Source organism: Camelina sativa, chromosome 2, assembly GCF_000633955.1.
Source record: "Camelina sativa cultivar DH55 chromosome 2, Cs, whole genome shotgun sequence".
Lineage (NCBI taxonomy): Eukaryota > Viridiplantae > Streptophyta > Magnoliopsida > Brassicales > Brassicaceae > Camelina > Camelina sativa.
This window is the reverse complement of record NC_025686.1, coordinates 12,185,852-12,199,338: the sequence shown is the minus strand read 5'-3', so window position 1 is coordinate 12,199,338 and position 13,487 is coordinate 12,185,852. Positions and strand designations below refer to the sequence as shown.

Below are 13,487 nucleotides of genomic sequence, written 5' to 3'. Positions count from 1 at the left end.
GCACTTAAGCTGGATAGCGTCCATACTGAGTACTCAGCTCAGTATTTGGTGGACAATGCTGGCTCACACGGGCACAAGCTCACTGTCAAAGGCTGCCTTGAGTTTGCTTTATACAAAGGCATACCGAAAGCAGAAGATTGGCCACACTTGGGATCTGTGTCAAAGCCCCCATCATCGTACAAACCTGCTCTCGTTTCCATGAAAGGACAAGTGATTGAGCCTAAGGATATTGAGGAAGCACGTGACTTGTTGGTGCATCAACCTGTGGGAGCAAAACTGCATGTGTTCAGTCCACACCTTGAACTTCAACAAGACGTAAGTTTCTGGTAGACGTTGTCAATTCAATATATAAAATATGAGAGAGAGAGATCACAAACATTTGATTTATAATATATTTGTTCATTTGTTTTATTGTGTGGTAGGGAATTTACTGTGGCTCCTCAGGTGAGCCAGCCAGTTATGTTGGACTTAGAGATGGGATCATTCTTGGAGTCGAGAAGATCTATGGAAAGTCCATCGCGACAGTGAAGGTATGGTACAAGAGGAAGTTCATAATTCTCAAAGTGGCTTTGAGCAGGATGTTTTATTACAACTCTCGAAGGGCAGGGCAGCCTCGCATAATAGGGCCATCAGGTCTGCTTGTTGACTTTTGTGTCCCACGCCTATCCATCGATTAGGGAAAGATAATATCTTATCTAGTGGAAGAATTTGTTACAGGAGACCTTTTTTTAATATATGTAAGACCCTTGAGAAGTTGAGATCTCTACTTTCTAAAAGACATATTTTGGATGATGGATGTGTCATTTTAAGATATCATGCACCAAGGATGGTCATTTCAACTCTTAATCTTACCTTGAATTGTGTGTTTAGTTTTGTTAAAGTCCAGTGTCCTCGTATGCAGAGAGAAACCATGATTTGGCAAATCAGATACGTAGGAGGGTGTATTCAACTTGACATTTTAAGTGATTTGTGTGAAATTTACAAATTTTATGTTATTCAATCATGGATTTTAAAAAGTCTATTAAAATCTACCGTTATTGAACTGATGATTTAAAAGTCTACTTTAAAATCCATTAAAATCTCTTGTTATTGAACTGATGATTTAAAAATCTACTTTAAAATCCACTGTTATTCAAAACAGTTTTGTGGATTAGGATTTTAATAATTTTTAGGATTTTGGAGGATTCTAGAGGATTTGTTTAGTTAAAAATACAGAAATCCAAATCCCATGGTTTTAGGTGGGATTTGAAAGAATTTTACAGAAAATCATATGAACTTACCTAAAATCTATCAAAATTCTAAATTTCCTAAATCCCATCAAATTCTCCAAAATCATGGTTTGAATACACCCCCGTAGATAACAGAAGATGCTATTGTGGTAAAGAAAAAAAACCGCAAAAGATACAGAAAAACTAATCTCGAATTAAACTCTCTAAGCTAGACCCATCTCAAAAATCTCCACTAGCTCTTAACGATAATTTAAAACATGGGTTTTACCTAAGTAGCACCTAACTTCAATTGCATAATCCGTGATTTAGTTTTTATTCATGAAAAGGTTGTTATTTTCTTCGCGTTAAACGATCATCAATATCCATCCGTTCGTCTGTTAAATAAGAGACGTCTCATAACATCCTACTAGGTAATAACCCGCACTATATGCGGGATAAATCGAGTCAAATAAATTCATTAGAAGTAAAATTATTATTTTAGATCTAAGGTGTCACAAAGTTTTATTCATATTCTTTTTTGCTTTATTCAAATTTGCATTTAATCATTTTTTGTAAAAATGTATTTCACCCGTGAAATGTAGAAATGAATTTAAAAATAAAATTCATATATTTTATATTTCACATTATTATCTACATTGATATGCCATTAAATTGATAAAACAATATTTTAGACTAATAAAATTAAACTCATCCTAAGTTTAATGAGAAAAGGTATAAAATGGTAAATAATAATTAAAAAATATAGTAGCGGTGAAAATTTATCGGAAAAATGAATGTCTAGGGTTTTCAAAAAATTCAATATCATGTTAATATCTTTGAATCATATTATTATTAAATTATTAAAAAGTCAATATTTTATTTTTATGATTATTGTGGTAGTTATTTATGAGAAAATTTTAAATATATTTGAATAGTCATTGAAATTTTTAAATAGGAGACATATTTTTGTTTTTCAAAAATTTAATTTGGTGAATAAATTTAAAATTGTTTATGAAATGTAATTTATTTTTAAGCTTATTGTGATAATTATTTTTTTAAATATACTTGAATAGTCATCAGATTTGTTTTTTAAATCGGAGAATAAGTTTTGCATTTCAAATAGTTAAATAGATGAATAAGTTTTTAATAGTTTGTGAAATGTAATTTACTTTTTAATAATTAAATATGTTATAAAATATGATAATTAAATAATGAATTATATTTTATGGTTTTAACAGATAATTAAGTCTTACGTTTTTTTAAACTAATAGATAGAAACCTCACCTATATATATATATTCTAATGGCAAATTTATGTAAATAATAATGAAATAAACATTTCCTTATATATTTTAATGATACATTTAAATCAAAAAGCTTGTTTTTGTAAATATGTTTATCTTGAGATGTTTAACTACAATTAAATCTCCAAATTGCTCTGGTGACGACACATGACCATATTCAACAAAATGCTTCTCTTTTAATATATAAGGGATAGAAACCTCACCTATATATATAGTCTAATGGCATATTTATGTAAATAATAATGAAATAAACATTTCCTTATATATTGTAATGACACATTTAAATCAAAAAGCTTATTTTTGTAAATATGTTTATCTTGAGATGTTTAAGTGAAATTAAATCTCTAAATTGCTCTGGTGACGACACATCAGCATTTTTAACAAAATGCTTCTCTTTTAATATATAGGAGATTATTTAGGGGGCTTTATGAACAACTAGATATTTTTTAAATATTAAAAAACATAAGATATTTTATGAACAACTAGATACAATTTTCAGAAACATTTATTGGTATTGTTATTATTAGTAAAAAAATATTATGATGAAGAGATGTGACGCTAAATCTATATATACATTTTTTAAATACATTTTGGGTTCTACCCTTTTATTTATATATATTTACAAAATTAATCCCTAAAAAATTTCCAAAAATAGCATTATATCAGATTTTGTTTTCTAAAAATTTTACATACCATTCCAATTAAAAAAATACAGCAAAATCAATATGGAAACAGAAATTATGATATATTTAACCACACCTTCTATTTTGTATTGAAAATATTCAATCTATGAATCTTTTGCAAATAAAGAAAACAACAATTTGATTACTATTTTGTTTTCCAAAACCTGTGAGCTTTGATTCTTAACGTAAAAAAAAACTTCGATTCATATCTATTTAAATATTATAATTAATAAATATAAACTTAATAAAATTTTAAAATATTACGAATATGTAAAATTAAAAATTTTAAAATACTATATAATATGGTTATATATAGTAGATGAGTTATAAAAATGACATGTTGAAATTAATGAAATATCATTAAATTTGTGCTAATATGGGTTAAATCCTTATTTTATTATTTGTCAACACTATTAATATTAGAATATTTGACATATAAAAATTAAGTTGATTTAACTAAGATTGTTTAAAATAATTAAATCATTAGGTAAAATATGACTTAATCATAGTATATAAATGACTTACTATGTATTTAGATCCATTATTTTTTTGTTATATTAATTAAAATCAAAACAGAATCTTAAATACTAAACAAAAAAAAATAAATATAACAAACAAATGTTCATAAAGTATATTGCGGGTTAAAAAATCAATATAAACATTTAGCCGCAGAAACGATCAGAAAATTTAGTTATTCCTCTATATGGAAAACATCCAATATTTAATTAATCTATATATACATTTTTTAAGTACATTTTGGGTTCTACTCTTTTATTTATATATATTTACAAAATTAATCCCTAAAAAATTTCCAAAAATAGCATTACATAATATTTTGCTTTCTAGAAATTTTACATACCATTCCAACAAAAAAAATACAGCAAAATCAATATGGAAACAGAAATTATGATATATTTAACCACACCTTCTATTTTGTATTGAAAATATTCTTTCTATGAATCTTTTGCAAATAAAGAAAACAACAATTTGATTACTATTTTGTTTTCCAAAACCTGTGAGCTTTGATTCTTAACGTAAGAAAAACTTCGATTCACATCTATTTAAATATTATAATTAATAAATATAAACTTAATAAAATTTTAAAATATTACGAATATGTAAAATTAAAAATTTTAAAATACTATATAATATGGTTATATATAGTAGATGATTTGTAAAAATGACATGTTGAAATTAATAAAATATCATTAAATTTGTGGTAATATGGGTTAAATCCTTATTTTATTATTTGTCAACACTATTAATATTAGAATATTTGACATATAAAAATTAAGTTGATTTAACTAAGATTATTTAAAATAATTAAATCATTAAGTAAAATCAAAACAGAATCTTAAATACTAAACAAAAAAAATAAATATAACAAACAAATGTTAATAAAGTATATTGCGGGTTAAAAAATCAATATAAACATTTAGCCGCACAAACGATCAGAAAATTTAGTTATTCCTCTATTTGGAAAAATCCAATATTTAATAAACAAATACAATATAAAATATAAATAATAATAAAATTATATGCACGCGGTGTACCACGGGTTAAAATCTAGTGAACTATCGAAAGACGATTTACATTAAGTAGATGCAACTTTTAAATAAAATAATTATAAAATAAAATATATTTAACCCTGATTGAAAATGTAGCAACTGAAAATTATAACACAACTTCTAAAAATAAAATATTAAATAGTTAAATACTGAAAATATTTATTTTATGAAAATACGTAAATAGACGAAGCTGTGATATTTAAAGTTGATTAAAAATTACTATATCGTTTCAAAATTCTTTAGTTAGACTATAGAATAATATTGTATAGTAGATATTGAATTCAAATTATTTAGCTCCTGCATAAATACGAAAAAACTGTGTTAAAGAAAAATGATTAGTTAGTCGTCAGACTAATATAGAATTTAAAAGACATGAACTTTTAAATAGACAATATTGTTTGTGAAAGACACAATTATCTGAACCAAAACTTATATCTAAATAGTAAAAATTGTACATACAAAAATAAAATAAAATAAAGAACATAAGGACGAGCAATTCTCCCAACGCGTATCTTTGATAAGAAACCTCCACTTTTTGCTTTCTCCGGCCGGCGCTGGTTTCCCGGCGTCGGTTGCCTTCTCTCTTTCTATTTAAATTGTTTCACTTCCTTCTTTATATTATTTTTGGTAATATTTCTAATCGAAATATGCCTTTGTTCTTCACGACGATGAATCTGAAAAGTCAGATTTCAATGTCTCTAATCTTTTGTACGGACTGGATTTTGTCCTCAATTGCATATTGGGTGGTGTCAGGTTCGTGCGAGGCATAATTTGTCTCATTGTATCGATGTTGGGGTTGTCATCTTTATCAGATTTGCGTCGGTTCGGTGTCGATTCAATGGAATCGTGATATCTTCCTTTACGTACGGTTTGTTTCCAGTGGACTCTCACACCGGCGTTATCTCCGGTTATCAACGATGAATCTTCTCCTAAGCAAAGATTTGAAGATCTCATTTGGGTTTTTGATCCCGGAATTATTTTACTATCCTCTCCGTTTAAAGGAATTGACTCCCGCGATAACCTCCTCTTCTTAAGGCCACAGTCCAATGATGGTGATCTTGCTGTCCCTCTGTTACAAATTACAGGCTTTATGAATGGGGAATCCATGGTTGCTAACCGGCATATTGTTTGGCGTTTCGGAAGGCATGTTTCAAAACCATCACAAACAACATATCAAATTTTTCATTCAATTATGGTAATGCAGAAAGTATTTAGGAGTTTCATCTATAATATGTTAGCCTTTGACGAATGTATGAAGAAGGGACTTAACAGATTTTTTTTCTGTTGCCCGTAAGGTTTTCGTTTAGAAAGCAGAGTTACTTCCACTTCTTCATTGGAATTGTGTTCAATTTCCTATATTTGCTTCAATGGTTGTACTTGATTGGTTTTATGTATCATGTAAACGCTTATGGTATAATATAATGAGAAATACCCTAAAATAGCACAACTTTTGGTTTTTGTTCCAAAACTAGCACAAAAGCTGAAATGTTCCTAATCTAGCATTTTTTTAATATTGAGTATTAATAAAGAACAATATTTATTATTTTAAAAAACTCAAAAAAAGCAAACTCGATCTCTGTAACATTTCTCTCCGACAAAGCTTGCGATGATTTTTCTGATCTGAGATCTTCATTTTCCGATCTGAGATCGCTCACTTGAAGCTTTAATTAAGCTTTACTTTGATCCCGTGAAGTTTGTGATGAATTTTCCAAATTTCCAATCTCATATCTTTCAGTTAATTGCTAGATTGATCGATATAAGCTTCAATGAAGTGATTTAATCAGAGATTCGTCGATTCAATTATAATTTGGGTTCGTAGTTCTATTTGGTGTTGGTGATTTTAAACAGTGACGAAGTAGAGAGACGTGACTGTTTGGTGTTGTTAGCTCAGTCTTCTAGTCCAATGGTGAGATCGAGATCTCAAGGAACGACTAGGTGTGTGACTTCCACGCCTTTAGTTGATGTTGAGAAGCCGCTTCCCAAATCCCAATGAATATCTCTATATGGAAAGCTTCTCCGGCGGGTTTTGACACATATCCAGCAAGTATCTCTAGAAAGATGGGTGTCTGTACGAAGGTGATTGGAAACGAGGTAGAGATTCAGGAAAAGGCAAATTCTCGCGGCCTAGTGGAGCTACTTACGAAGGTGAATTCGAATATGGAGAATGGAAGGTTTTGTGACTTTTACTAGAGCTGATGGAGATACTTACAGAGGAACTTGGGTTTCTAATAGAAAACATGGTCATGGTCAAAAGCGTTATAGCAAATGGAGATTTCTATGAGAGAAGAAATCTGCAAAATGGTGGTACGTTTGGAGTTTTTGTACACAAACCATGTTTGATCATATGGCTTTGGTTTTTAGTTGTACGAGCATTGTTTTCAATTGAGAAACTTGATGAAACATATGGTAAATTTATTTATTGTGAATGGAGGAATCAAGATTGTTGTGGAGTTTCTTTAAACTATTGATAAACTAGTGGTAGCTAAAGAGTCGAATAAACCAGTCTTTTAAAAAGACAAAGCTAAACGATGATGGTGATGAACTGTCTAAAGATTTGATTAGGGACACTAGTCCTCCACTAATGGGAAGCGTTGATGTTAATGGCTTTCAAGTTCTTACTTCACATGTAATTAAAAGATGCCAAATTTATTCAAATTTTCCAATCTTTTGGGGGATGATGTGTTTTGTCGTTAATTTCGGTGATGGGATATGTGTCTTCATCGGTTTTGATATAGTCAGCTTCTCTGGCTTCTCTTTTATCAGTTATAAAGTAGACTATTAGTGTCAATGAGGCAGAGTACAATGGTAGATGATCTTTTGGTTATAGTCATCATAATTTTTGGGATTTCTAAATATTTAGGAAAATCATCCTAAATTTCAAGGACACTTTCCTAAACATTATGAAATTCTTCCTAATTTTTTAAAAATGAGTTTTGAATGTTTTATTTATGTTTTGCCTAAATAGATCACAAATTACTCCATTTAGTGAGGGATATTAATTTTATTTTGTTGCACATCATAATATATATATATATATATGAGTAATGATTTGGTTTTGTGTCTTCCTAATTTTGTTATGAAAGTCATCCTGAATCGCAAAAATCATTCCTAAATTTAAATAAATATGATTTTAAAACTTTTATTTGTTGATTTTTTGTTTCACTGTGTCAAATATTAGTAGATTACTCCAGTAGAAAGAGGGTAGTGATTTTATTTTATACACATCCTGATCTTAGAAAACCTTCATGGAATCAAAGGTTCTGTGGACGTAGTAACTATGTGGTTTTAGGAAGACACTCACTAATTAACAAAGTAATGAGTTATCGACCACAGTATCACAATGCATTCGGTTAACTGTATATCTTCCACCTATCCAAATGTTATTCATTGTATCCATTACTTTGTACCACCATTGGAAACTATTTTTGTCTTTTTCATCATAACGTGTTAATCAGTTTAGAAATTTTAACTATCTTTTCAGGCTGAGCCACCATCAATTTTGGTTGTGCAATCATGTCCATGCCTTTTTAATTTTTTTTTTTATGAAAGCTATCATGAATTTTAAAGGATCCTTCCTAAACATCATTCAATCCTTCCTAAAATGATTTTGTTTGCATCCAGCTTGGTGTGTAACCTATATTAATGTTTATTGTTTTATTTTCTGCAAATGAACAGCTTTACTTACCGGTTACACTCTATTATTCCTTTCGTAATGTCAAAGAGCTCATTTTTTTTTATTTTGTTTATGAAAGTCGTCCTAAATTCTAAAGAATCATTCCTAAATATCACTCAATCTTTCATGAATAAATTTCATTTATGAAAGTCCAATATGACAAAGATTACTCTATCAGTGAAGGGTAAAGATTTCATTTTTCTGATGTTTACCAATGTCCAGATTTTTTTATGAAGGTCTTCCTTAAGTTCATCATGAACTCCAATACTTTTTATGAAGGTCATCCTGAAATTCTAGGAGCCTTTCTTGAATGTCATGAATTCCTTTGTGAATTTACAAAGAGTGTTAGGTGCTAGCTTTTGAAGTTGCAAGAACATGAGAAAATATTCTACGAGCTATCAACAAAAATTTGAATTGTGTAAAGAAGCATCTATGAATAATGATTTTGTGAAAACAAAAATTTGAATTCATAAAACAAGAAAACATTCAATATAAAAAAACTCAGCATTACTACAAAAAAAATTGAATAACATACAAAGAAATACAGTATATGTGGTAAACACGAACATACAACAAAGGAAGAAAAAACTATAAAGCCAAAAAATCTTTTAGTGTTCTCATGAAATCCTAACTTTTTATGAAACTCGTCCTGAAGTTAAAAGAAGCTTTCCTGATATTTCATGGGATCCTTCCTAAATTTTCAAGGAAATCTAGGATACAATCCAAGATTTTTGTGGGATCTTTCCTGTACCGTTGCGAGGAGTAAAGCGGACATGGTAAAGAAGCTCAACCGCAGGAATAAGAAAAGCTAAGGTTTTACCAGAACCAGTCCTAGCAGCTCCAAGCACATTTTTTCTCTCCATCAATGGTAGAATTTCTTTAGCTTGTATCTCCATCAACTTCAAACTAGCGTAACTCTCCTCTCCAAACTCAAACACCGGTTTTCCGATTCAACCCGGTAACCAAACATATAAACTTGGGTCCCGGAACTCCCGCCATCAGTAAAGACATCGTATCAAAGCAGAAAAACTCTTCGATTCCTTCGAGCGTACAATTGATAAGCAACCAAACAATAACTGCTATGCAATAGCGACAGAAGCAACGATTACAGATTTGGTTCACTTTGACTTGGGTTTAGCGTGGCTCACGAAGATGCGAATAGATGTTGGAACGGTGATGGTAATGCAGTAATAAGCAATGAAATGAAGTAATAAGCTTCTTCAACAACAACTTTCTTAGCCTCTTCTTCATTCTCGCCTGAAAATCTCGTTGCAGCATTTTCACGAACACCTTGCGTGCAAGAAACTGGTCCTGACTCATGGGATCTGAGCCGCGTAGTCTCATATGGTTTGACAACATCTGAACCTAAAATCTAAGTAATCTCGTTGAAGAGTGAGGTGCGAGCAGCAGCTTCTGCTTGGATCTTTGATGGTGTCACGGGTTTTATTAGATTTCGATGACTTTGAGAGGATTGGAGGAGAGAGTCTTCAGCTAAGAGAACACTACATTGATAATAGATCGAAGATATGTTTTAGATTTTCTCAAAATTAAAAATATTTATTTTTATAAAATTTGTGCTAGATTTGGAACTTTAGAAAGTGTGTGCTAGTTTTGGCAAAAAAACTCAAATTAGTGCTATTTTTGAGAATCTCCCTAATATAATTGATTTGCCGTTAAAAAAAAAATAGTAAAAACTGTTTTTTTTTTTTGGGTTGAAATATAGTAAAACCTGTTAGAATCTAGATTTTCTATTTTCAGGATATTCACTTTTTCAAATATGAATTTTTAGAAGAAAAAGAACTAAAATCAAAAACCATTTGAAAAAACAGTTCAAAACCTACATATTGTTGATTCATGCGTAACTGAAAAAAAAAAAAAAAATTACTAGATTCTCTCTATTTCACCGGAAACCACTCTATTTTTAAAAAATCTTGAATGGTTAAAAAAACGTAAATTTTATCCAAAAAGAATATTTACTTTTTTACTTTCTAAAAAGTAAACAATCTCTTTTTTTTTTTTTTTTGGTCAACGTAAACAATCTCTTCCTGAACCATTTTTCTCCTTGAGATACAATGAACAATGGATTGGCGACTAGTCTTACTACTGCTAACATTCATCAAATCTACTCCTCCATCTCAATCTCCCGCCATATATATACAACACACAGACACAAGTGGTGGTGACTTCTACTCTTGTCTCTTGCTCTTTTTTTGTCGGTAATGGAGTTACCCGTCGTAGATCTGTCTTGTTACCTTGAATCATCCGGCGACGATTTGGGAACTGATCTCCTCGATTCGTGCCGAGAAGTGAGCCGGATCCTCAGAGAAACCGGAGCTCTCCTTGTCAAAGATCCGCGATGCAGTGCTCAAGACAACGATCGATTCATCGACATGATGGAGACTTATTTCCAAAAGTCGGATGATTTCAAACGACTCCAACAGAGACCTCATCTCCACTATCAGGTTTCGTTTCCCCCTTTCAAAAAAGAAAAAGAAAAAAAATCGAATCTTTGATTAACCCATCACATTCAATTTCAATTTCTAGAATCTGAGTTAAGCCCAATGGTTAGGGTAAGATTAGGGCACAGATCTTAGTGTTGTTGTTGTTTGAAAAAGTTTCAATCTTTTAAAATTAAGGTTGGTGTGACGCCGGAGGGAGTTGAAGTTCCTAGAAGTTTGGTTGATGAAGAGATGCAAGAAAAGTTCAAGACTATGTCTGACGAATACAAACCACATATTCCTAAAGGACCAGATCATAAGTGGAGATATATGTGGAGAGCTGGTCCTCGCCCATCCAACACACGGTTTAAGGTGTGAGAGATGTCGGGGATACATTTCGATAAAAGATTTGTTATTGTATATGTGTTTATTTAGATGGATTTTGTAATTGATTTGAAAGTGTCGTTGGTTTAGGAGCTCAACTCTGAGCCTGTTATACCGGAAGGTTTTCCAGAGTGGAAAGAAGTAATGGACTCATGGGGTTATAAGATGATATCTGCGGTGGAGGTGAGGCTTTGCTACAAGAGAGTTGGAATCTGATGCTTGTTTACTTATTATAACTAACTATTATGTGCTGATGGTTTTTTTTTTTCTTTTTTTCTTTTTCTATTGTCTTAAATTGTTTGTTTTAGGTTGTTGCTGAAATGGCAGCGATCGGGTTTGGTTTGCCTAAAGATGCATTTACATCACTCATGAAGCAGGTATGTATGTATGTATGTATGTATGTATATTATTAGATTTCTGTGGAAACAAGAGTTCCTACATTTAGCTTTAACTTGTGGATGAATTGGCTAAGTGTTTGGATTTCTTTTTAAGTTGGAAGAGCGTACGTTGTTCTTGTGAATCTCCTCAGGGTCCTCATCTTCTTGCTCCAACGGGAAGTGATCTTAGCTGTTACAATGAGGAGGGGACGATATTTGCAGGATACCACTACGACCTCAATTTTCTAACAATTCATGGAAAAAGTAGATTCCCTGGTCTGTATATTTGGTTAAGGAATGGGGAAAAGGTTGCGGTTAAAGTCCCCGTAGGTTGCCTCTTGATTCAAACTGGAAAACAGGTACGGAGATGTTACTGCCTTGTGTTTTACTTGAACGAACAGCCAAATAAATATCTCGAATTATGTATGTTGGTGTTCATGTGTGTCCAGATAGAATGGCTGACTGCTGGAGAATGCATTGCCGGAATGCATGAGGTGGTTGTCACGAGCAAGACTAAGGATGCAATCAAATTAGCAAAAGAACAAAACCGAAGCCTATGGAGAGTTTCCTCGACTGTAAGTCAAAAACCAATTTCCTGAGAAGCTCTCTCAACTCTTTTGGTTTTTTAATCTAAAAGGGATTTGGTATTATTGTTGCAGTTGTTTGCCCACATCGCCTCTGATGCCGAGCTGAAGCCTTTGGGTCATTTCGCGGAATCATCACTGGCAAGTAAATATCCGGCGATACCTGCAGGAGAGTATGTTGAACAAGAGCTCTCTGTTATCAATCTAAAAGGAAAGAAAGGATTTTCATAACTTTCGGTTGTCTTCAGCCACACACAACCAGTTGCTGCAAGGTCGACAAATTTCATTCTACTTCCTGTTCGATTCTGAAAGTTTAATAGATTGGAACTCTGCTTTTGCTCAAGCATCTGATATCTCACAAGTCCGTCAAATTTAGGACTTTATGTTTGAACCGGTTAAAGTATATTTGATTGGTCAACCTACTCATAAACATTTAAATCCTTGGTATTCAAATAGCCGCTACTACATGCAACATATTGAATGTAGGAATGTCTGGTACGAGGTAGATACTTTTGTGGTAGGCCACCTCCAAAAAGTAGAGCTATGCTCAAGTTCAACCTTAATGTGTGTGTGGTGGACCATAAACCAATGATTAGACAGTAGCCGCATGGGATTCAAACCTCATACTATGTATGCTTTTGTTTATTCGGGAGCAGGCTGAGTGATGTCAATCAATTGAAGTTGGACTCGTTCAGATCATGCCGTTCATTGTCACGACTGGATATACTGGATATATATATATATATAGTTGCGTTTGTAATTCTTTTTCCGACACTTTGCAAACGACAAAACCACATCAAAAACCGTAGTCCGTATGTACTCAATTCCCGAATCGATGAGGAGTTCACGTGTCTCTTTCAGAAAACCGCATTGAAAAGACTCCGCAACAATTGCTCACCATGATCCATGATGTTGAAACGGTCCTTGCCTAATGGACTCAAATCCAATATCTCAATCAGGTTAACACGCTCGGGCGATTTTCCAGAGCAGGCTGTAAAACTTTTTTTTTAGAAATTAAGAAAATTCGTTTTATTAGTTTTAAGTAAGAGAAATTATTATTACTGTTACAATTTTTAGCTAAATTCCCCTTGAAGTAAAGTAATATAGGATTAGGATTATAACTCTTAACCCTAGTTTGTTCCTTCTATCTATAATATATATACGCTACGTTTATAACGTAGAGAGCCTTCTCCAAGTTTCTGTGATTTCTCCTCTCCACCGAGAAAGTAGAAAACAGCGAGAACAAGTAGCAAAACTCTAACCGCCCGA

At 31.8% G+C, this 13,487-nt stretch overlaps 2 protein-coding genes across 2 annotated transcripts in view; both read left to right on the top strand.

Annotated features, from left to right (window-relative positions):
• LOC104751067 overlaps nt 1-816 on the top strand; it is a 3,409-nt gene extending 2,593 nt beyond the window's left edge. The window contains exons 2-3 of the mRNA XM_010472947.2: nt 2-315; nt 423-816. Coding sequence (XP_010471249.2) covers nt 2-315; nt 423-677 — 569 coding nt within the window. The 3' untranslated portion in view covers nt 678-816. The remainder of the gene's footprint in view (nt 1; nt 316-422) is intronic.
• On the top strand, nt 10,488-12,673 carry LOC104722704. The gene is made up of 7 exons (XM_010440911.1): nt 10,488-10,897; nt 11,072-11,245; nt 11,348-11,440; nt 11,566-11,634; nt 11,787-11,993; nt 12,084-12,209; nt 12,294-12,673. Exons 1-7 carry the CDS (start codon nt 10,655-10,657, stop codon nt 12,447-12,449), a joined length of 1,068 nt encoding a protein of 355 aa, XP_010439213.1. The 5' UTR covers nt 10,488-10,654; the 3' UTR covers nt 12,450-12,673.